The sequence below is a fragment of the Curcuma longa genome, chromosome 11 (assembly GCF_044706935.1).
Source record: "Curcuma longa cultivar G26 ecotype Majalengka, Jawa Barat chromosome 11, ITB_CL_G26_1.1, whole genome shotgun sequence".
Lineage (NCBI taxonomy): Eukaryota > Viridiplantae > Streptophyta > Magnoliopsida > Zingiberales > Zingiberaceae > Curcuma > Curcuma longa.
In genome coordinates this window covers 14,581,120-14,605,023 of record NC_133871.1, presented here as the reverse complement: position 1 = coordinate 14,605,023, position 23,904 = coordinate 14,581,120, and the positions used below count along the sequence as shown (strand labels likewise).

Here is a 23,904-nt window from a genome sequence, read left to right as displayed (position 1 = left end):
AATATTATAAAATCTTCTTCTTTTATTTTATTTATTAAAATATTATTTTAATTAAAATTTTACTCTCTAATAAGTAAAATTATGTCCTACGATCATTTGTGAGAGAGGCAAATCGAAAAGCTACAATTGATCACGACGGAGAAGGGTATTGCTTCAGCTTCATCGAAATTCGAACCTTTGCCTTCTTTTGTATATCTGTTCCGTCGTAACCAACTCAGCTATGCCTCGGAGGACGGGTATATTACACTTAAGATGATGCAAAAAGTGAAATGATCTTAATTTGAAATATTTTTGAGGTATTTAAGGTCATCAATAAATTTTGATCAAAACTCACTAATAAATATCTAAAATTTAAAAATCTTGACATGAATTAAACCAAGAAAGTATTAAGAATCTTTTGATGGTATTGGTGTGTGAGTTTTATATAAGCCTAGGTCCTTTAACAAGCTCGTGATAATACATCTCAAAACTATGTCAATTTCAGAAACTTACAACTCTCGATCTAGATTATGAAATTCATATATGAGGGCATAGTTATACTTAATAGATTCTCAAAATTATAATGATTTTAATTTGAAGTGATTTTAAAGTTACATTTTAAATTAAGTTCATTGCACTCCTTTTACCTTTTTGAGTGTAACAATGCCGCCTCGGGGCATAGTTGAATTTAGTTACGACGGAGTAAGAGTTACTGACGTGGACAAAGGTCGAATCTCGACGAAGCTGAGGCAATGCCCTCCCCCGTCATGGTCAACTGCAACTTCCTGATGTACCTCCTCACAGATGATCGTGAGGCCGACGGGGTAGCAAATTCCCCTTTTTTTGTTGAAGAGTATAACCATGACTCATATATGGGTTTCATAGTCTTAAGATATTTATCATGAACTCATTAATGAATCTAAGCCTACCATACTCACTCACCAATGCCATTAAATTATGTTTAGGACTTTTCTAATTCAGATCATACCAACATTTTAAAATCTTAAACATTATAGAATCATTAATAAATTTTGATTAACACTCAATAATAATCTCAGACATCTCTAAAATACTTCACTAAGTTAATTATACTCCTTGCCTGAGTGTATTAATACTCTCATATATTGATTATGATATTAAAATTGAAATATTAAATATATGTCAATTTTAGGATATATTAATTGATGGTCTAATTAAGGTTGTGATAATTAGAAGAAATGAATAATCAAGTGTCTCAATTGATGGATATTTATAAATCAAATATAATAAATTTAGAAAACGACAGATGCGGTTGACCGTCTATATATTAGTCGATTTATCAAAGTTACATGGATTTTGAGTGAAATCTGATTATACTGTAAATTATCATTTTTTTAATGTGATATATTATAGTAAAAAGTAAAATTTATCATCTAACAATTTCACACGATCGACAACACTGATACAAGGATTGAAGCATGATGTACCTTCTGTAGATACAACTTGCGTCGTGGATGATTTATAATCATTTTGATGCTCGCACGGTATTAAATCTGAGTTTTATCCAAAATAAAAATCAAAAAGCTGTTCTTTATTTAAATTAAACTAGTATTTTTTAAATTATCCTTTTATCCAAATTAAAATTGCTCTCAAAAATATTTTAACTTAAATAAAACTATTTTAAATCAACATTAATATATTGATGTTAGCCAAAACTATTTTTTATTTCAATACTATTAAATTGATAAAATACTTATCAAAATTGTATCACTGCATATTTGTCAAATTATTTTAATTTGGATAAAAATTAGGTCAATATTTATTAAAATTGCTTAAATATCAATTAAATTATGTCATACAATTTTATTTAAAACTGCTATAATAATATCTAAATAGTTTTATTATTATTTATATAAAATCATTATGTTATAATTATTTTCTAAATTCACTTATTTTTGTTATCATAGACTGGCTATTGCAAGATGCAAAAATAATTACGCTATCATAGTAATTTATGTTGGAGACCTTAGTAAGTGGATACATAATTTCTCAATATGAATTTCTAAATATCATGAAAAAGAAAATTATTAATTCAAGAAACAATGTTATTTCTATATATATTTTTAAAATATCTAGATTATCAAAATACCCTTCATAATTTAAAGATTATTATTTTTATTCCCAACTATTAGTATTATTCAATCATATAATGAAATAATATACTAATTTTACCTGTAACGAAATGATGACATGTCATTCCTATGGTTTTTTTTCTTAGTTTCCGTTGTTTCTTATAAGCAAAAAAATCTTAGCATGCTTCTTAAATTCTTTATTTTTTTCTCCAAAAATTTAAACATGTCAAATTTTAATTATTTTGACACTTCAAAATTCTTTTTGGATGAATTAACTTTAAAACTGTCAAAAAGTTAATGAATATATTTCTTTACTTCTTTTAACTTTTATTTTCTCAAAAATAAAAATTGCAAAATAAGATTCCCAATTAATGAGAGAGAAACAAAAAGAATACGAAAGTCTATTTATTCATTACCAACAAAATTCACGTAGTAGTCCACGACGTCAAAGGCATAATTAATACATAATTAATAAAAGATGGAACGAAATTTATTGGGGAGGGCTCCCTCCCTTATTCTAGTTACTTGCACTAATTAATTACGTAGGCCAAAAACTTGTTGAAGTTCACCTGCGAGCTTCCGTCAGGGTGGTGCACCGCCTTAGCCACCGTGGCCTTGAGTTCGCCTGCCTTCGCCTTCATTCTTTTCCCTTCCTCGCTCTTGAGAACAGTCTCCAGCGCCGCTACCACCCCTTCCTTCGTCATTGATCCGCCTTCAAACCCCACCCCGATTCCCCAGACCAGGGACAAGGTCCTCGCGTTCAGCATCTGGTCGCCGAAGAATGGTCGGCAGATCATCGGCACACCGGAAGCCATCGCTTCCAGCACCGAGTTCCAGCCACAGTGAGTGATGAAAGCGCCGACCGCGGCGTGCCGCAGCACGTCCTGCTGCGGCGCCCAGCTGACGACGAGCCCCCTCACCCTTGTCCGCTCCAAGAAACCCTGCGGCAGGAGCTCCCTCGCCTGGTCCTTGAGCGCCCAGAGGAACGGCGCCCCACTGGCCTCCATCCCCTGCGCCAGCTCCGCTAATTCCGCAGGCGCTGGGGTCATGACGGAGCCGAAGCTGACATAGGCTACGCTAGCAGGGGCGTGGAGATCGAGCCACGAGAGGCAGCCGTTAATGTCGGGCGATAGGTTTGCAAGAGCAGGGGGCGAGGCGAGGAGGTGCAGGGGACCTACGTGCAGGGGATGGGGAATGTTGGCTTTGAGCTCGGCGTCAATCACCCCGTCGAGACCACAGACGGTGTTGAGGAGGACGACGGCGGCATTAGGGAGGCTCTTGCCCATTCTGTGGAGGAGGCGCGCGAACGGGGAGCCGATGGGACCCGACACGACGCCATCGGGGAGATCCCGGACTCGATGCACCGACAGAGCAGGGATGAATGGTCCAAGCAACTCATCTTGCCGTGCGGTGGCTGCAGACAAGCGAAACGACCAATTATTGCACAGGCTAACAAACAGTACGTAAGATATGGCCACAATTATATTGTACGGTGTCCGTATATTAATTATTCACTGACACTTCACTGTTGAATGTTCAACTTCAATGAAAACATAGCTAAAGAAGCTGGAAAATATAGATTAAGAAAAAAAAATAAAGATGCATTCATTATTTGACATTTATCTTGCAAAAATTTTATACATAGAATATATCACTTAAATAGAACTATAACACTTTTCTTATTCTAGTGATAGAGATTAAAACAACTAAAATACCTACTTAGTTAAAAGAATAATGACATTTGGTTAAATAGGATACTAGCGAGAATTATATAAAACAACAATTTTGGATATATGTTTAAGAGTGGTGCGTTTGAATTTCTCTCTTCAGCGTGTGCACACGCAATGAAAACAGGTTTCATGCATGAGAGTTTTATCTGGCGGCCATATATATTTATTTAATCCCAACCACGCTAAGGCCGGATCATGACCTTTCATCTCGACTCAGTTTCAGTGGTAGCTAGTGGATGTACTCCTGTAAGCAAATTAATTAAGATGTTTTCGTTAAACAGTCACTAATTAAAAATGGGTGCTAAAGAGAAATAGAGAGAAGAAAGGAGAAAGATCAGATGTAATTATTTTATTAAGGAGTGATTATATGGGTATATATATTTTTTATAGATAGTTATATATGCACACAATTATTGTTGAAATTAATGAGAATTGATTAGAGATATGATACGTACCTTGTTCGCAAGTGCCGATGGTGTCGCGGAGCAGATCGGTGTACCGGTGTGCCAACAGCGACGCTGGCCCGCCGGTCCACAGGGGTACCCAAGGCACGCCTGCCGCCTCTGCCTCCTCCCCTGCCATCCACAAAAACGCATCGCTCACCACGCAGCTGACTGCCGCTCCGCCGGCCTTCTTCACCGCGGCATCCAGCGCCGCCCGAAGGCTCCCCGGCATCATTGCCAGGAACATCGATATCTTCTCCTGCTCGCTCAAGGGAGGATCCGCCTCGTACGGCACCCCGTCGGAGATGGGGACGAGCTGGATGTTCCCAGCAGCTGGGACGGGAGGCAGTGAAGCGAGGGACTGCGGAGTGCTGATGAAGGACAGAGTGGTGCTAGGCGCCGCAGCGGCAACACAGCGTGCGAGAGCCAGGAGCGGAGCTGCGTGGGTGCCGAAAGGAAAGGCCACTAGAACCACGTGCGACGTAGTCTGCAGGGGGAGACTGGCGCAACTGTGGGCGGAAGCCATTGCAATGGTGTGGTGTATAGAAAAGATGAAGCGGGCAGAGCGATGGAGGAGCTTCGAAAAGTATGGGAGACAAAGCAGATGCAGATCACATGTATATATTTATATATATACACATAGGGGCGGCTCAAGTAAATTCAATAAAAACATTTTAATAATTTTTTATTCTCTCAAAAAAAAAAAAAATATATATATATATATATATATATATATATATATATATATATATATACGGGAGAGCTATCCTGAGCACCGTCGTCCTGAGCACCCGTGAGCACCGGAATCCCGGCCGTTCATCCGATCGCGCGCTCAATCTCAGCCGTCCATTGCACAGTGTTTCTCCTCGGACCTCTGCCGCTTCTCGCCGCCCGTTCATCGCCGTCCGACCACCGTCGGCCGCCGGACCGGGCCCGTTGGAACCGCAACTCGCCGGCGGTGGCCGGATTCCGGCCGCGATTTGACCGGAATCCGGCCGGATTTCGGCCGGAATCGGCCAACAGACACTGTTGTCCGATTCCGGCCGAAATCGGCCGGATTCCGGCCGCGGTCGACGCCCGGCGCCGGGCGCATCGACCGCGGCCGGTCGGCCGGAATCCGGCCGGATTTCGGCCGGAAGCGGCGCCAGTCACTGCTGCCGTGTTTCGGCCGGAATTCCGGCCGGATTCCGGCCCAATCCGGCCGGAATTCGATACCGGAATGTGCGCCGTCGAGTTGCGGTTCCAACGGATCCGGTCCGGCTGCCGGCGGTGGTCGGACGGCGATGAACGGGCGGCGGAAGCGCGTGAACGTCGGAGGAGTGCGCACGCGGTGCGTAAGAATCCGGTGCTCAGGATAGACGAACTGTATATATATATATATATATATATATATATTTTGATATACTGCGCGGCGAAAAAAACGCGACCCCGTGCGTGATCGATCCACGCCGTCCACGCCCGATCACGATCAACAGCAGCCGTCCAAAAATCGCGATTGCGCAGTGTTTCTCCTCGGACCTTCGCCGCTTCTCCGCCACTGTTCACCGCCGTCCGGCCACCTCCGGCCGCCGGACCGGGCCCGTTGGAACCGCAACTCGACGGCGGTCCGGAGGTAGCCGGATTCCGGCCCGATTCAGCCGGAATCCGGCCGGATTCCGGCGAAATCGCCGCCAGAACCGTCTGCTCTGTTTCGGCTGGAATTCCGGCCGGATTCCGACCCAATCCGGCCGGAATCCGATGCCGGTGTGTGCGCCGTCGAGTTGCGCTTCCAACGAGCCCGGGATGACGACCGGCGGTGACCGGACGGCGACGAACGGCGACGATGAACGGCTGATCGCGCAGCGGGGTCGCACGGGAGCGTCGGGCAGGATATATTAAAAATTGGGGCATTAGGTATAGACCTTAATAGCCTATATCTAAAGCCGGCCCTACAATACACATTGCAATGCGAATGAAAAATGTACCAAATCTGCCCTGCCCGACCGAGCTTAATGCATCGGGCAGATTAGTTACTCATGTCGCATTTGCATACAGGAATAATTTTTCTATTTATGATGAATTTTTATATAATAAATAATTCTAAGTGCTTAATTGGGTGCACTTAGAATCCTAATGGGTCATGACTGGCTACAATCTTAGGTTGGTTGAATGTCATGGCAAATAGAATGAGTCGGACTGATTGTGTTGGACGGATAAAATAGAGATGTTGTATTAGATTACAAGCTTAATTAAGAGGGCACATCATTTGATCAATAAGATTATCTCACCTAAAATAATATTGATTGGAGCAAGATGATTAATGAACCGAAATTACTATTTAAAATAAGAGTAACTAGTCATTTAATTTAAAGATGGAAAAGACTAGTTGTGTGAGAGTTAAATGACAAAATAAAGCCTCTCATTTAAAGATATTTTATCATTATAAGAAGGCTATTCTTAATTTATTATTTAACAATCTTGAAAATTAAATATAGAAATTCCTTAAATTGTAGAATTTATTCTAGTGTATGAATCAAAATAAAATAAAAATATAGTAGGTTAAAATTTGGAAATTCCATTCTTTATAAACAACAATTTTGTATCATTTTCATTTCATTTCAAGACTCAAATCTACATTATATTTCAGTGAAATTTTCAGTAGGTTAAAGTTTTTTTTGGAGCATTTTACTTTATATAACTCAAATTTGCATTTCAAATTTATATTCTTTAGAAGGTTTTCAATTTCATTAAAATTGCTATTTAAAATTATTTTTAACTTAAGAGTGAAAAACATTCATTCTGTGAAAATCTGTAATCTATAAGAAAAAATATTATTTATCCATTTGAATCCAACACAAAATCAGGTTATATAATTATTTAATTATGGTATTGGAATCGATCCACCGGCCTTATCCAACGAACATTCTTGTGAAGGATCTGAATATTAATAGAATTTCACAAAAGAAATCCTATTTGGATATTTGATAAAGAGAGCTTTTTTCGGGATTATTAATGAGAGATGAAGGGCATTGTCCCAACGTAAATTCAGTGTTCTGATCTCTTTAGAATGTGAAAGTTAAGTATCGTCCCAACATAAATTCAGTGTTCTGATCTCTTTAGAATGTGAAAGTTAAGTATAAATTATATCCTACTTAATCTTCCCACCTAATAGTCTCGTATATAATTAGCATGTCTCTTAACTGTTAACAGTGACCCCTTGTGGTCTCGATCAATAGGCCCTGAAGCAACGTACGTCTCCTACGGAACCTATCATCTGTCCAAATGTTATAACTGTTCACCGCACTTTTAAAGGCTGTGCATGGTCGTGCGCAGCCGTCGTGATGCCTAGGGGTGGGAAAAAATATCGAATTTTCGGTATATCGTAGATACCATATTGATATTTACCGTCCATATCAAAAATTTCGGTATATCGAAAATTTCGATACGGTATAATACCGTACCAAATTTTTCGGTATCGGTATCGATATGAAATTATTATTTTTTGATATTTCGGTATACCAACATTTTCGGTATAATACCGTACCGAAATTATCAGTATACCAAAATTTTCAATATTTTCGGTGTAATATATCGCAAATTCGGTATATTCAGTATACCAAATTTTTGGTGTACCGAAATTCCGGTATACCGAATTTTCGGTATGGTAACGGTATAGATTTTTTATGCCGAAATTTTCGATACGGTATACGGTATCGTATGCAAAATTCGATATACCGTACCGATCCCGCTCCTAGTGATACCGACTGCCCACCTTCTCGTCCTTGTTAATTCATAATGCCTAAACTCCTCCCTCTCTCCTCCGATTAACGCGTTAATACCTCTGAACGCGTTAATACCTCTCTCCTCATTCACTGCTCCCTCTCTCCTCCACGTCGCTCCCTCCCTCCTCCACATCATCCTATTAACACGCGTTGAACACCCGTTGCGGATGCTCTAACAGATGAACATATTAACGTTCCAATGTATATTGCAGTAATTGATGCAGTTGCGAGCCATGTTGTTCTCCAGTAAACCATTGGGATAAGGTAATAACAACACACAGAAGAACAACAAGATGAAAACGTTTTAAAGAAGAAAATTGGCACGAATATGACCTTTACAGCAACTAGCAAAATACCAGAATATTCCGCAACTTTCATAGATAATGAATGAATGCATGTGTTGTGCCAAGATGATCTTCAACGACCGACAATATTAATTCAGCAACTACCAAAAAATGAATTTTCTTTGTTTCCTTGGATTTAAGACGAAACGGAAGACACATTTTATTGAATCAGCACCTTCCCTCCCAATTCACTTCTCTTGTTATTTCTCCTTTGTAATTTCCACTGGAAGACTTTTAATTTCCTCCCTAGAAGAGGAATCTTCTTTTCCAGTTGCTGCTGTTTCTATGAAAGCAATGGCATCTTGATTAACGAGGAGGAGATAAAAGGGCCTCATAATTGCAGGGGCCAGTGAGAATACTAAATGCCTGGTAGGTACGGTGATATAGCTAGCTAGACCAGAAGAAAAAACGTGCAGTCACTTTTTTGAAAGCTTGAAAAGCAGTGTAGGAGATCTACATGTATGTAATTAGTTAGGTTTAAAATATTTTAAACGCAGACATAACCTAACCAATTCCCTAGCTCATTTACAAACAAAATAAAATTCAGATCTGCAAAATGAAAGATAACATGGATTCAAATATGGGAGACGCATTAACAGTGTGTGATCGGAACAATCTAACGAGCTAGCAAACATGTTCCTAGATTAAGGAGAACGTATACTTTTTTGTTAACTGAAAGTGTTGTTCAACAAATCCACAGTAGATACCACAATATGAATTACAAAAATAGTCTGCATTTTTTGATAATGTCTCCATATTAACATACATCCCATAAAATTGCTATCAGAGTGCCGTTTGATGAAACCTCTATGGAACAAGCATGTGACGATTATTATGCAAACGACGGAGGAACTATAAAGATTGATCCCGTATATGTCATTTCATTTTAAAGAACTGTGTAGTACTAAAAGAATAAAAACAAATACTCAATCTAAGAACCAGGATCAAGTTAAATTTGATAGGATAATGCAATCCATAACTATTGTTCATCTAATGGTGGATAAAAGCCTAAAAAATGCTATGAAGTGTTTCAAAATGAGGCTGTCATGGTGGAAACACAAGTAACATCTTAGAAAAATATCATACACAGTTCATCTGGCACCTAGTAAATATGAAGCAGATCACGCAAGCTCCATAACTGACTCTTTGGCAATCTAAGTATCTAAAGGTGGGCAATATGAATATCTCCATTGGCCACAAGCTGAACATTTGTCTTGCTTAGTGCTGTTCTCTAGAGTACAAAATTTGCACGACCATATCTTAAATTTAGATTCAGCTGCTTTTGGTTTTGGCGCACCACAAGCTTCACATGTTAGCCCCAAAGGCTATTGAAACCCGAGTGTGCAAATCCACCAGAAAGAGGAAGCAAACAACAAAAATTAGTCCTTCAGAAGCATCTACTTCTACACAATAAATTTTTAAAGAATAAATACTCATGTCCAACTAAACCAAGAAAAAATATGAGCATTAACCTGAAATGTTTTCAAGAAGAAAACAAAATAAGATGACAAAACAAAAAAAATAGCATGGGCACAAGGTGTATCTATTTGGCGAGAAACCTCTCATATAGTATTAAAAATTGTAAAAAAAGGAGTATTGATTATTAAACTTTTTGCTCACGAACAAAAGAAAATGAGCCTACAATATATACCTTTAAAACAACTACTTTTTAGCTTAAGTTAATGCAGTAGTATGTAGTTTCTCATGCAAACCAAACTTTTTTTAATTCATATTTTTTCCCCCAACTATTTAGGGTCATATCTTGTCCCTTCATTAGCTCTATGCAAAGCTATATATTGTATAGCTAGACAAGTTAATAGAGATGAAAGTGTGAAGGATAGTAGGAGGAAACATAACTCTAAATAATGTAATTAAAATGAATTAAGAGAATTGAATATTACTATGACTAAAGTTGCATAGGTTCAATGAATGGATAAACTCTATACAGCCCACTTAAATATTTGAGACTATCATGACAAATTGATGTTGGACATATACTTGAAAGTTTACTTTGTTATGCTAAAAGGTGGCACATGGATGGAAATGGGAAAGTAACTCGTGTGAACATAACAATACAAGTGGCAAAATTAGCAATTTTTGGTGAATCAATTTGAGCAAAAAGTAACCATACAAGAAAAATAACATTATAATTCTCTCAAGATGGACACATGCATAATAAGTTCTGTTTGCCAAAAAAAAAAAAAAGAAATAAACAAAATGCAACAGTTCACTGCCAACAAGTGACTGAATAGGCAGAAGAGCACATACTTGATTGAATAGAGTGCATTTGCTGCACTCCCAAATAACCTTATCGTCTGTATCATGTTTGGGGTAACGTGACATCGACCCACCTGGCGTTGTTGCCCTATCAAAGGTGATACTAGATGTAGACTCTTTACTCTTGCCTTTACTGTGCAAATTGGTCCATCCTTTCTCGATTTTACCAGTACCACCTAAATCCCCTTTCTTGTTCCCATTAGAAATTGATGACTCACCTATTTCAGGAGCAGGATGCTTAGAAATTTCGTTGATACTTTCTATTAGACTGATTTCTTCTAACACAGATCCACACCATATATCATCATACAATCTTCTCTCTGCAGCCATGGCAGCAGCTTGTATTGGACTAAGAGCACCCATGATTTCACTGTTTCCACCTAATCTGTTTGGTCCAGATGGTAGCAAAGCCCCAGTGCGAGCTCGTTTTGCTGCAGCATCAACTGCAGCCTGCCGAAGCGATGATCCCGCAGGCTGGACAGAGAAGCCACCTAAGCGTCTTCCAAGGGTGTCAAATCCTTGTCCAGTTCCAGTTATCCCCTTTGCAACCAGTTCATCACATTCCTGTATCAATACATGGAATACAAAATTCTGTTTAAATTAGAAAGTCATGAACTTAAGCAAAAAAAAAAAAAATCTCTTGCCATTGCAACATAATAATATTGTGCTTTTATAGGACATGTCATCATCAAATATTTGATTGCTGATCGCACAAAACAAAAGCACTAGATGAAGAGAAAACTAGGGTTAAAAGTATGAGATAACAAAACAGCAATAGATGGAGAGTTGGAATAGCTTTTGTGCTATAACAAGATTATAAAAACTTTCATTTTTAATTAAAATCAATACAAAAAGTAAACAATTTTAGTATACAAAAATTTCTATGATGAGAAGAGATTGGCATCTCTTATAGATACACCAAAAAGAAAAGTAAATGTTCAACAATTAAAATGAAAATACAATCGATAATTCAATAGCTTCTAGTAGAACATGGAGGCATGCCAGTCAAATTAAACGTCTTCCTCCATTAACAGATGTCAAGAAAACTGCAAAAATTAAGCATAGAAGTCTAAGCATGAATTCATCTTGGTTCAATATTGATGATCATATTAATCATGATTCCAAAAACTTTGTGAAACACCTAAATAAGGGAAAGTTTGATATATTTTTTTAGAAAGATAACAAGAAGAAAATTTGATCAAGAGGAATCACCGTGCGCAACTCATCCCAGAGCTTATAGAACGAGGCATTGTGCGGCCCATGAACGATGTGGCACAGCTCATGGAGCATCGTATCTAGAACCTGTTCGAACGGGAAGAAATCCCATTCCCTGCCAGGCCGCCTCAGCCGAAGCTTCACCTCGACGCCACCACCAACATTTAGCCCTAAAAGAGCCGGATTGGCGGGGCTACAACAACCCTCCAAAAGAATCGATCAACAAATGTTGAAGAAATGGACAAGGAACGAGAAGAGCAAAAGAAGAGTAACATACTAGAACTCGGAGAGGAGTTTGACCTTCCACTTGCGGCGACGCATAATGACCTGGACCTGCTTGGCGATGCGGTCAAGGAGCCGGCGGGCCTCATCCTCGCCGGGCTTCTTGAGGGTTTTGATCTCCCATACCTTATTTAGAGCGTCCAGGCTCATGATCAAGGCGATCAGCGGAACGATCAAAGGGGAAAAAAGAAGACTTGTTATCTTTTCCCTACTTCACCGGCGGGCCGACGGCCTTCCTCTCCGCCGACTGAGACGATCTCTTCGTCGGGCCGCGGAGATTGGTATTTGATTTGGGGAATCTTCATGTTTTTGCTTCCACAAATGTAAATATTTTTGGATTTTACTTTATTTATTTAAAGGTCAAAAGCCCTAAAAAAGGTCACATAAGAGTTTCAATTTTCGAAACGCCCTATTAAAAGCTTTTTTTTTCCTTTTACAAAATCATCAACCACCAAACTTTCATCAAAAGTTTGATCGTCAAGAACTAATTGAAGTTGACCTGAACTATTTTTTTTAGTGAAAATAAAAAAAGCTCTTTTCCTTGACAAGTTTTAAACACTCGAGAAAAGAAAATTGAAACAATTAATTGTGTTTAAAAAAAAAACATTCTTGCACTGCCGAAGGATTTCGGCCTAAAAGGAGAACAGATTGTGGGGCAGATTTGGATCTCATTTGGCACATCGGATGAATAATTTCAACCGGAATAATTCTTACGAAAGTGAAAAATAAATGACTTGATAAAGGTCACTATGAGATTTTGAAATAAAATGTCAATCTTAGATACAATATTTTCTAAGTTGAAACATTTGCACATTGATCTGAAATATTAAAAACTTGAAAGCTGAAATTAGATCTATTGAATTGTGTACGATGATAATTTTTATTAAGATTATAGAATTATGTCCCTAGTTCAGTGGCGATTAAGGGGGGTTAATTTACTTTAATGAAAAATGTAAAAAAGGAAATATAAAAAAATATATGAATGCTAAAGTTCCATATATGATTTTGTAAGGTTTTCCCCCACTTAAATAAGCCAAATCTAAAAGCATTTATTGAGCAAATCTTTCACCTTCAAGAATATCGCTTTACATAGTAAGAAATTTTCTAAATAATTAAAGATTCATAATAACTCTCGTAATAATCGCACAGCCGCTTTTTTTTTTTTTTTTAAGTTACAACAGAGCCACTATTGGGCTGTTTACAAATCAAATAATAGGTTGGCCCAAAGTACAAGTCATGACCCAAAAATTACACTATACCAATGATACGCCTGTGCATTAGTATGCTATCCGACTAATTCTGAAGGTAAACCATTTGATCCGGCACCATGTAAATCCAGGAAATCTGAGTATTTTTCGTGAAGAAACATATATAAGTTAACATTGGCGTAAGCAGAATTTTGAAATCATATTAAAACTAACTTGCTATCGTTGTGCGGGGTGATCTCATGCATTCTCACTCAAACATTTTTATAATGCATTGTTGGTATAAAATAAGGAGAGGGGTGGGCCTTTGCCTAAGAACAGTAGAACACCCTTTCATTAGTAAAAAGCTTAATACGGGTCTAACATATTCGCAAAGGACACTTAGACGTTAATTAATCGCATGCAGGTACTGTGCATGTATTATGTTAATCAAGCAATTGCTAATGTCGCTTTTTCAGTACGCACGCACCCCGCGTCTTACTGGTTCGACATCCTCATGCTGTCGGACTAATTCCTTTGCTCAATTGTTCACATCTCTATGCTAACTATATATAAGAAGCGTTCAGAAGGAATAATAATTAATATATACTGTGAAGATCTTCTGGGATATCGATAATCGATTGATTGCGTTGCACGCACTACTAGTGCCTGCAGAGCAAGTGCAGCAACTTCTCCACAGTGGTGGAGGAGGTCCAATTTTATCGAAGCAGCTTGGGTTTGGGTTTTGGAACGAGGTCTCCATCTTCCTCTCTCAGCGTGTGGATTCATTTGAAAGCAGAAAGTATTTGCAGCTGTCAGGTGGAGACCAGGCGGCCATAGTGGGGTATATACACATCAATAATGGCTCGAAAGTGGAAACAGACGGGTAATCATGCAGGTCATGACATGTTACTTTCCGATCATTAGTCAGAAGTAATTAATGTTTTTAATTATTTATCTTAATTCTATTTGTTTGTAAGGATGCTATTCATTTTGCATGTTCGTGCCCATTGTACACTAAACTTTAAGAGAATGCTATGGACAAGACAGTGACTTACAGCAGGAAAGGAATTACTATTTAGCAGGAGGCGCTGATGACGGTGTCTAGGGGTGCAAGCACTACAGAAGAAGCTAATGTCCAGTTATAGATGTTCTTTATATTTTCGTCAACGCGATCGCTCGCTGTCAGTGCATCTACTGATCATATTGACTAATTCATCTACCGTTAATATGATTAATAGTTAGCTAGGTAATAAATACTAGTCACGCTAATCCATTGAAATAGTGATTGATTGTGCAGAAGGCACCTCTCGCATATTCCACGCATCTTCTTTACCGAATTGCCGCATCCCTTACACCGGTGTACGCGGTGAAAGGTAAAAAAAACTGCACAATCGATTCGCGTGCCACGGAAGGAAGGCGTATAGCATCCGTTTTAGAACGAAGCTTTGAGCGGCGAATTGGTGGGCACAGCTCGCTGTTCAATTCCGGATAGCAGAAAACTCAATTTGGGTCCAAGTAATATAATTGATTTTTAAATTTCCAAATTTCTGTTTTTATTCGGAAAAAAAGAAATCGAGCTATATACATGGCCTGTATCTAGAGCGGCACAGTAAAAACTTTCATGACCGAGGTCTTGCCTGCAATGTAAGGTTTTGTTTCAGACAAGGGATGTGGATTGATCAAGCAAGCAATAAAGAGAAAAGGATCGAGAAAGAAAAAAAAAGATTAAAACCATTTTTTTTTCTCAAAACGAGAACACTCTCACACACTCAAATTTTGGCTCTCCCTTTGTTGGATACTCAACTGTTCCACCTCCCTGCAATCCTTCTCTTCATCCTTTCTCGCTCCTCCATCGCCAAATGACGACGCTCGGCTTGAAATAGGCGTCGCCAGGTACGTCGGAGTCTCCTCCCCCGCCATGATCACCACCACCTTCTCCTCGTAGCACGCCTGCGGCGCGCCCTCCTCCGCTGCCGTATTGCGCTCCGCCTCGGTGCCGCCGACGTCCTCCTCGAGGCGCCTCGACAGCTTCCAGTACGAACAAGCGAGGAGGAGGAGAGCGAAGGCGACAAGCCCCAGCATGGCTGCCAGCCCACCGAACAGGTACGGCACCGGCGAGTGCCACCTCGAATGGTCTACGTCCGCCGCCGGCGCCGCCATCGCCGTCGCGTTCAACACTGCTCCCGCCCTCATCTTTTAACTTTAGACCTGTTAGTTAATTCCGAGGCGGTGATGGCAGAAACGGAAGCTTGGGGATATTTATCCGAGTCGGGGAGCAAAGGGCGAAATTGTAAATAATAAGAGACATAAAAATGTGAAACTTGAATACTAATTCTTTGGGGTTTTACAAGCAAAAAGAAGGGAGCGGAGAGAGGCAATTGGAGGATGGGGATAGGACTTATCCAAAAAGGGCCTCTCGAGCTCATCCTTCCCTTCATTTAATCATTTAAATAAATGTCACTTTAAACCGATGTGTGTATATAAAGGTATTGCGCACTAAGACACCTTTTGACATCCATCATCAACGGGCGATTGCATATTTGTATTCGCTGATTTGGGAGAAACAAATGGTGGATCCGTGTCTCACTAACTTTCTTGTACTTCATTCATTTCTACCCTCTTTTCATGGCTAATGACCAATGGGTGGAATATATTTAGCTGATAAAAATATCATATATTCTTTTCTTCTTGATTAATAGAAATTTATAAAACATTTTGAGGTTTTTTCTCATTAATATATGATTTTTTCAGTTTGTTGGAGATGAGTGAGGGACGTTGCGATGATACATGCTCTAGGCGACAACACAATTAGATTGAAATGATTGGACTACTTTTGGGAGGATTATCTAATCCATAAAGTAGGGTGCTTTTTCACGAAATCAATTGATTGCCCGCATGGCATCTTGCAATGGCGTTGGATATTACTTTGTATGTTCATAAAGCAATCCATAAATAACGAAAAAGTTCAATTCAGTTACGGGCTGCCCAATCCGACAAGGTACATATGTTCTTAGAGCTTAACAATACTGAGCCATTCGTTTCTTGCAAGCAACTATCAGGTTGTGATAATATATATCTACAATTGTTTTTGAGTAAAAGGTGAGTAAAAATGTCATGTTGTACACTTGGCAAATTGTTGAAAAATAGCACTGAAATAAGGATATTGATATTTTTTTTGCCCCATATCCTCTCTACCAAATTCAGCTCATTATACAATGAATAAAACAAATTAAAATTTTTAACTTTCCTTTTTGGCCGATGTCAATGGACTGTAAAAAAACTATATAATCCAATCTAAAATGTCTATACACATGCTAAGTCATCTTTTTAATAGTTCATCTCAGTAGAAGTAACAAAGAATTTCAACCAGTATGAAGTAATCTTCCTGCACTTTTAAAGAACGTTTTTATTTTTGGGTTGGTGCTAGTGGACGCCCGGCCCGGCCCGGTCCAAACGCAATGATAAAGGACCTGACAAAGTTCCCGACGATTTTTCATTCCAACGATCGCTGCTTCCCACAGTCCATCCGATCCGTTGGGATGTCCTCGTCGAGGAAAATAAGTTTTTATTTTATTTCCACGGTAAACGAAACAATATGGATTTTTGTAGGAAAATTATATTTAGAGCATTCTTTATATAAAAAAACAAAAATGACCTTTTATTACAGGTCTATTAATTGTCAATGACTTTTCTATTGCATAGACTCTTCGCATAAATCTTATCATGTTATGATTTTCTACTTTCTGTTCGTAATTAATTGTGGAAATCAAAGGCATAACATGTCCATCTATCTTTTTCTCCGCTTGCCGGTCGAATTGGTCGAAATAGTAAACGTGGATGAAAATATCACTCTACCCACGGCTTGACAAAATTGCAAGACAAAGCTGGTCCAGGCCTCTACTTGGCATCCAATCCGAGGCCGAGCATCTTGGCCCTCACCTTTACAAGTTTGCAATTCTTCCTTTACCTTCGCTCTCATTGGAACGGATCCAAGCAGAGCAGAGGTGGAAAGTGCCAAGAAGATTCCTCAGTTGTTCTTTCCCCATGCTCAGAGGGGACCTGACTAACGACTAGGCAGGAGAGGAACTGGGAATCTTCAAACTGAGCCAGTCGACCAGTCCAGTCTGGTCGGCGGCTACTGGTCCGGCCGAATGATGCTGGCCATCATGGATCATAAAAAACTGAAGATTCTTTCAATTGGATAGGCGTCACCAAACCAAGATCTGGCAAAGATTTTATGGATGTCGATCGCCGAACCAAGACTTCCCACACGTACGACTGATAAATCTATCCAATCCACCTCCACTGGATCATTGCCCCACGGATCTACAGGGTCAACGCTATTAATTAATTTGCCATCTAGATAATAGTACTACCATCTTACTTACTAAACTTAATATTCTTTCTCGTGGAGACGATGCCCTTCTCTGAAGCTTCTGCCACGGCGGTTGTGTGGTGCCTCTGCACAACTTAATATTACTCCAAGTCAAGAAAACATCAATGGGCAGAACATGTCGGCATGAAGCACTGATCAATCGTGCAAATAAAATTCCAACTCCACGGTTTGGATCGAAGACGTGAAATAGTACAAGATCGATGGTGGTTGCCAATACTATATTATATTCAAAAGATTTGGCACTTATAATCCACCTCTCGACAGTACTTCCCTAATGCACGAGTATGCATATCCTTAATTAAATCAAATCCCTTATCTTAATCCTTAGATTAGTCTAGTTTGTCTGCGCTGGTGGCCAAACTAATTACGCTAGCTCTATAAACCCCTTTCCATCCTCTAAGAGAGCTTAAAGTACTAGGTGGTGGACCACGCAAAATTTCCTGGACCGATCATAAAAGTCTAATTAGGTATTTATAGTGTCCCATCATCGACCATGTCCATAAATCCACCAAGATCTATCAAATCTTTTGGAATAGTAGGAAACTATCTTCTAAGAACGGTGGGTGCAAGCTATTAAGTGGGTGCGCGTGGAGTACGTTGTTGTGTCTTATTTTCAGCAAAAGGTGCCTGTGTGACGTGTCGTCAATCTCGTAAGCCGGGCTCACGGCGTGTCACCCCTACGTACTTCCTCGCCCGCTGTCCCAGTGCCCCGGCGACCCTGGTGGCGCGGCCGCCGCTGTGGAATATTACAACCCGGTCGACAGTCGACGGTGCGCTGCCGGCGACCTGGGGTAGGGGCGACGTGAACATCACGTGGAGGCCCCTCCCCCCTGTGGCGTCTTACTATTCGCCGTTGACGAAGAGACGGAAAAAGTTCTGCGCGTCCAGTGTGGACGCTTGTCAGCGGCGGCGCGGCGGTGACTGGCGCCGACACGTGGTGCATTCACAAGGAATTTTTTAACAGAATTTAAATTTTACCAACTACGCACCATCGTGTTCGGTGATTTTTAGTCTAAATATGATTTTGTCGCTCAACAACAACACAGAATTCAATTCCTTGAAGAAGTTGGAAAAAAAAATTGTTCTTAAATTGGGCGTTCAAATTGCTCATTAGGTCACCGTAGGGTTCTGGTGTGGATAAGGTTGCGGTGGTTGAGGTAGATTGTCCTTGTGGTTGCCCGTGGTTGGAGATGAACAATTTATTGTTCCATTGATGGAAATCTTATCGAATCAATTATATGGTTCAACATCTCATAAACCGTGCTATTAAATAATTGAATGAACATAATTAGTATAAATATGGCAACGTACGACGACTAATTAACGAGAATTTTTTTAAAAAATAAATATATAAAAAATTAAACGTATACTTAACAATTAAAAGACAAATATAAGTAAAACATTCAAGCTCATCAATACGGATGAATAACATTCTCTGACAAATATAAAATAAAACATAGATTTTAAAAGATAAAATATAATATTTTAAAATATGGAGGCTAAAATAAAATTTTCTCAAATTTAAACCAACAAAATCCTACCGGTTGCTTCCTGTGAAGCGCCCAAAGAAGACCCACATCCAGCTTTTCTCCAGTTCAAAACCTTCTTTTTCCTCTCTCCCCTATCCAGTCCCCTTCTCGGTTTCCAATTTCCTACGGTTCCCGTCTCCTCCTTTTATTCTCGTCGTCTTCATCTCAAAAGCAGATTTAGGGAAGCAAGAAACGAGCGGATCCCTGTGGCTTATAGTCACCTGGCGGTGTTCTGATCCCTATAATACCGAGTTTACGCACACCCAATGCAACCTCCTCCTCTGTTCTCCTCCGTTTCTTCCTACTCTGCGACGTCCACCGCCGGTCGAGCCTGAAACTAACCTTGCGAGCTTTGGCACGAACTCCTAGTCCCTAGGGGATCGATGCAGTATTTTTCCTCAGCCAACCTCCTTGAGTTGGCCGCCGGCGAGGACGCCGACTTTGTCGCCTCCCCCCGCCGCTTTCCGCTCCTGCCACGCCTCATGGATGACGACGCCTCTACTGGCGAGGACAACGCTCCAGCCTCCCCGTCGCAGCGGGAGCGGCGGATCGTTGTCACCCACCGCCTTCCCCTCCGTACGGTTCCCGATCCCTCGGCACCGGGTGGCCTAGCCTTCTCTTGGGATCCCGATGCGCTCGCGCTTCAGCTCCGCGCCGGCTTCCCGTCCTCTTCCGAGGTCGTTCACGTCGGCACCGTCGCTGTTCCCATCGACAACGCGCACCATGCGTCCATCTCCCGTATTCTATACGAACGTTTCAGGTGCCTCCCTGTTTTCATTCCCGCCGATCTCCACCATCGCTTCTACCATGATTTCTGCAAGCATTATCTCTGGCCCCTCCTCCACTACCTCCTGCCTTTCTCACCGTCGTCTTTAGGCGGCCTGCCCTTCGATCGTTCCCTTTGGCTCTCCTACCTCTCTGCCAACAAGCTATTTGCCGACCGCGTCATCGAGCTTCTAAACCCCGATGATAGTCTTGTGTGGATCCACGACTATCATTTACTTGCTCTTCCGACCTTCCTTCGAAGGCGCTCCCCTCGTGTAAAGTTGGGGTTTTTCCTCCACTCGCCCTTCCCTTCTTCTGAGATATTCCGTACCATTCCCGTTCGCAACGAGCTGCTTCGCGCCCTCCTGAATGCTGATCTCGTTGGTTTCCAGACCTTCGACTATGCTCGCCACTTCCTCACCTCTTGCTCCCGGTTACTTGGCTTGGATTATCAGTCCAAGAGAGGGTATATTGGCATTGAGTACTATGGAAGGACAGTCACAGTCAAAATCCTCCCGGTTGGGATTGATATGGGGCAGCTCGAATTGGTGATATCTTCTAAAGATACCATTGCCAAAGTCCACGAGCTCACAGCAATGTATAAAGATAAGATCTTGATGCTGGGAATCGACGATGTGGATCTCTTCAAAGGTATTGGAATGAAGTTGCTTGCAGTGGAGCAATTGTTGGAGGAGCATCCGCAGTTGAGAGGGCGTGCAGTGTTGGTCCAGATTACTAATCCCCCAAGGAGTGAGGGGAAGGATGTGCAGAAGGTTCAGGATGAAATAGGGTCAATCTCAAGGAGAATTAATGAACGTTTTGGAAGACCTGGATACGAGCCCATTGTATTGATCAGTCGCACTGTACCAACCTACGAAAAGGCTGCCTTTTATGCAGTAGCTGAATGTTGTGTGGTGAATCCAGTGAGAGACGGAATGAATTTAGTTCCCTACAAATACACAGTCTACAGACAGCTGAGTCCAGCATTAGCAGATGCTCCAAAGAAAAGTATGATCATTGTTTCGGAGTTCATTGGGTGCTCACCATCTCTGAGCGGTGCTATTCGAGTTAATCCATGGAATGTGCATGCAGTGGCGGAGGCGATAAACTTGGCCATAACAATGCCAGACACTGAGAAGCAACTGCGGCACGAGAAGCATTACAAGTATATTAGCTCTCATGACATTCCATATTGGGCAAGGTCGTTTGATCAGGACTTGCAGCGTGCTTGTAGAGAGCATTTCCATAAGAGGTGTTGGGGGATTGGGTTTGGGATGAATTTTCGGGTTGTTGCTCTTAGCCCTAACTTTAGGAAACTATCTGTTGAGCATATCGTTGCCTCGTATCAAAGGACAAACAGTAGGCTCATCTTGCTTGATTATGATGGGACAATGATACCGCAGACGTCCATTGATAAAAAGCCAAGCTCTGAAGTTATCTCAGTAATAAATGGATTATGCAATGACCCAAAGAATGTTGTTTTCTTGGTTAGTGGTAGAGGGAAAGATGAGTTGAGCAAATGGTTTGCCTCCTGTGAGAAGTTGGGGATCTCTGCAGAGCATGGATATTTCACTAGGTAACTATTTTTCATTGGAATTGCAAATTATTGTTCTCTGAATTTGATTCTTTATCGTGCTTTTCATGACATATCGGACCATGAAGCATTCTTAAAATTATTTGTCCATGCATAAACAATTGTCTAAGCGAGTAACTGAAACTACTTTGCTTGCAGAAATAATTAAGGTTCCAATCAATTTCACTTTCGAGCTTCCCAATTTTATTTTATTGACACTGTGTCATGTTAGACGATGTGAATTATATTTGTAGCGCTTAGAAATATGCTCAAGTGTGCATATCTACTATGTTTACTTGCTGATATCCAAAATCCGTACTCTCTGATAACGATGAACAGGATTATGTTCCATTTCAAAATCTAAACTCATCGGTATCAAATCCATGCACTCGATTCAAATAGTTATCTTGTGACTGATGACGTTTTAATCCAATCCTGTGCTGTAGGTGGAACAGGCATGCGCCATGGGAATCTTGTATGTTAGCTTCAGACTTTAATTGGAAGAAAATTGCAGAACCAGTCATGACGCTTTACACCGAGGCCACGGATGGATCTGCCATAGAACATAAAGAAAGTGGGCTAGTATGGCATCATCAAGAAGCAGATCCTGATTTTGGGTCTTGCCAGGCAAAGGAGCTCCTTGATCATCTCGAGAATGTGCTTGCCAATGAGCCCGTAGTTGTGAGAAGGGGTCAACATATTGTAGAAGTGAACCCTCAGGTATGAAGCACTGGATATGGTTTTCGTTACGTTTGTTAAAGTATTTGGGTCGTATCTGGCAAAGAATGAACTTTTGATGTAGCATTCATGACTCTCATGATCGAACAAACTTATCTTTCATAATGAAGATCCATGGATTAGGATTGACTTTTAGGATAACATCCGCCTACCACCTCACTTTCTGACTCGAAACACATTAAATATATTTCTGGATATGCTTGGCCTTGTATTGACCGACTCACATAGACCGACTAACGTGGCCAGGTCTTATTTTAATATTACTTCCTTTCAATTCCTGCTACTGTTCAGTTCAACCTTGGCTTATCAAATTATGTGAGGGTTTCTTTTCTTTTAATATTACTTCCTTTCCAGGTTCTATTCAACGTTAACTGGTCAAAATATGCAGGGTACAGGGAAAGGCATGGTTGTGGAAAATCTCATGACAGCATCGTCAAGCACGGGAAAGGCACCAGATTTTCTTCTATGTATAGGGGACGACCGGTCGGATGAAGACATGTTTGAGAGTATTAGCAGTTACACAAGTGATCCATTGGCCCCAGCAATTGGAGAAGTCTTTGCATGCACAGTGGGTCAAAAACCAAGCAAGGCTAAGTATTATCTCGATGATACAGCGGAGGTCATAAATTTGCTTCAAGGTCTAGCCGATGCATCACGCGTAAAACCACCCTCGTCTGCAGAGCTTCAAGTATCATTTGAAGGCTCTCTCTATGATGTTTATTGATTAGTTGAGTATTCCGCAAAATTATAAAAAAGGTGTCCCTCTCTTTTATTGTTATAGTGGGCTTTTCACACTTTCTAGTTCTTATACTCAAATGGAAGCTCTCTCTTCTTGCCTCCCTTACTAACCACATTGGCTCCTCCCTCCTTAAGCTTGTCTTCTTTCTCCTTCATGTTCTCTTTCATCTCTTTCTCTACTCCACCAACAGCAGTAAACATTCATCTTTTGTTTTCATGGTGGCTGTGGCGATGACCTTCTTTGGTTTGCATCGAGAGATTCTTCTGCAGTTGAGCTGACACTGTCAAGCTACAATTGAACATGACGTTCGATGTTCTCCAACAACGCATGTAGACCCACTCAGATATGGTCATGCAGAGTGTTGACTAAACTTTTAGATGATTTTTTTAGTCATATCTTGGCTATTTTAAAAACATAAATGGAGTCCACTTTAATTAGATTGTTATTTTTAGTCATTTGATTATTTTGAAAGCATTAGTGGACTTAATTATTTTGAAGGTATTAGTGGACTTTGCTGATTTCTTATAATTTTTCTATCTATTTAGAAAAAAATCTATCTAGTAATTTTTAAAAATTATTATATATTTATTTTTGAGTCATCTACATTTGAAAGCATCATATAAAGAGATTCTAATGGTCTTTTGCATTTGTCTATTTAGATTCATAATTGAAAAGGGAGGGGGGGGGGGGGGGGGGGGGGGGGGGGGTTATTTATGTAGAACTATTTTATTATCTTGAAAGAATGAAAAAGCAAAGATGAATTATAATAATTTTAACTAAAACTTTTAAAATGGACATATCTAGGTTAAATTTTAAATGTCATCAAATGCAAATA

At 40.3% G+C, this 23,904-nt stretch overlaps 4 protein-coding genes across 5 annotated transcripts; 1 reads left to right on the top strand and 3 right to left on the bottom strand.

Annotated features, from left to right (window-relative positions):
* Positions 1–2,620: 2,620 nt before the first annotated feature.
* On the bottom strand, positions 2,621–4,789 carry LOC141837183 (anthocyanidin 3-O-glucosyltransferase 7-like). The gene is made up of 2 exons (XM_074724629.1): positions 4,276–4,789; positions 2,621–3,504 (listed from the first exon to the last, which is right to left on the bottom strand). The coding sequence occupies exons 1-2, from the start codon at positions 4,787–4,789 to the stop codon at positions 2,621–2,623; spliced, it is 1,398 nt and encodes a 465-aa protein (XP_074580730.1).
* A 4,523-nt stretch (positions 4,790–9,312) lies between these two features.
* Positions 9,313–12,415, bottom strand: LOC141842021 (DNA-dependent metalloprotease WSS1). 2 transcript variants are annotated; one of them, XM_074730235.1, is made up of 4 exons: positions 12,138–12,415; positions 11,858–12,053; positions 10,637–11,209; positions 9,313–9,693 (listed from the first exon to the last, which is right to left on the bottom strand). In XM_074730235.1, exons 1-4 carry the CDS (start codon positions 12,290–12,292, stop codon positions 9,523–9,525), a joined length of 1,095 nt encoding a protein of 364 aa, XP_074586336.1. In that variant the 5' UTR covers positions 12,293–12,415; the 3' UTR covers positions 9,313–9,522. The 2 variants fall into 2 exon arrangements, with proteins under 2 accessions (XP_074586336.1, XP_074586335.1); XM_074730234.1 differs by lacking the exon at positions 9,313–9,693 and having other exon boundaries at positions 10,290–11,209.
* Positions 12,416–14,926: 2,511 nt separating this feature from the next.
* Positions 14,927–15,565, bottom strand: LOC141842023 (protein GLUTAMINE DUMPER 5-like). The gene has a single exon (XM_074730236.1). The coding sequence runs from the start codon at positions 15,520–15,522 to the stop codon at positions 15,091–15,093; it is 432 nt and encodes a 143-aa protein (XP_074586337.1). The 5' UTR covers positions 15,523–15,565; the 3' UTR covers positions 14,927–15,090.
* A 3,732-nt stretch (positions 15,566–19,297) lies between these two features.
* Positions 19,298–23,108, top strand: LOC141842020 (putative alpha,alpha-trehalose-phosphate synthase [UDP-forming] 9). Its single transcript, XM_074730233.1, has 3 exons — positions 19,298–21,595; positions 22,039–22,312; positions 22,719–23,108. The coding sequence occupies exons 1-3, from the start codon at positions 19,638–19,640 to the stop codon at positions 23,052–23,054; spliced, it is 2,568 nt and encodes an 855-aa protein (XP_074586334.1). The 5' UTR covers positions 19,298–19,637; the 3' UTR covers positions 23,055–23,108.
* Positions 23,109–23,904: the final 796 nt, after the last annotated feature.

Excerpts from the sequence above, each read along its gene's own strand:
- LOC141837183 (XM_074724629.1), bottom strand. The coding sequence starts at position 4,789 with ATGGCTTCCGCCCACAGTTGCGCCAGTCTCCCCCTGCAGACTACGTCG. Across the intron at positions 3,505-4,275 it reads CATCGGCACTTGCGAACAAG|CCACCGCACGGCAAGATGAG; the intron begins GTACGTATCATA and ends GCTTGTCTGCAG.
- LOC141842021 (XM_074730234.1), bottom strand. The coding sequence starts at position 12,292 with ATGAGCCTGGACGCTCTAAATAAGGTATGGGAGATCAAAACCCTCAAG. Across the intron at positions 12,054-12,137 it reads AAACTCCTCTCCGAGTTCTA|CCCCGCCAATCCGGCTCTTT; the intron begins GTATGTTACTCT and ends GGGTTGTTGTAG. Across the intron at positions 11,210-11,857 it reads TCTGGGATGAGTTGCGCACG|GAATGTGATGAACTGGTTGC; the intron begins GTGATTCCTCTT and ends GTATTGATACAG.
- LOC141842020 (XM_074730233.1), top strand. The coding sequence starts at position 19,638 with ATGCAGTATTTTTCCTCAGCCAACCTCCTTGAGTTGGCCGCCGGCGAG. Across the intron at positions 21,596-22,038 it reads GAGCATGGATATTTCACTAG|GTGGAACAGGCATGCGCCAT; the intron begins GTAACTATTTTT and ends CCTGTGCTGTAG. Across the intron at positions 22,313-22,718 it reads TTGTAGAAGTGAACCCTCAG|GGTACAGGGAAAGGCATGGT; the intron begins GTATGAAGCACT and ends CAAAATATGCAG.
- LOC141842023 (XM_074730236.1), bottom strand. The coding sequence starts at position 15,522 with ATGAGGGCGGGAGCAGTGTTGAACGCGACGGCGATGGCGGCGCCGGCG.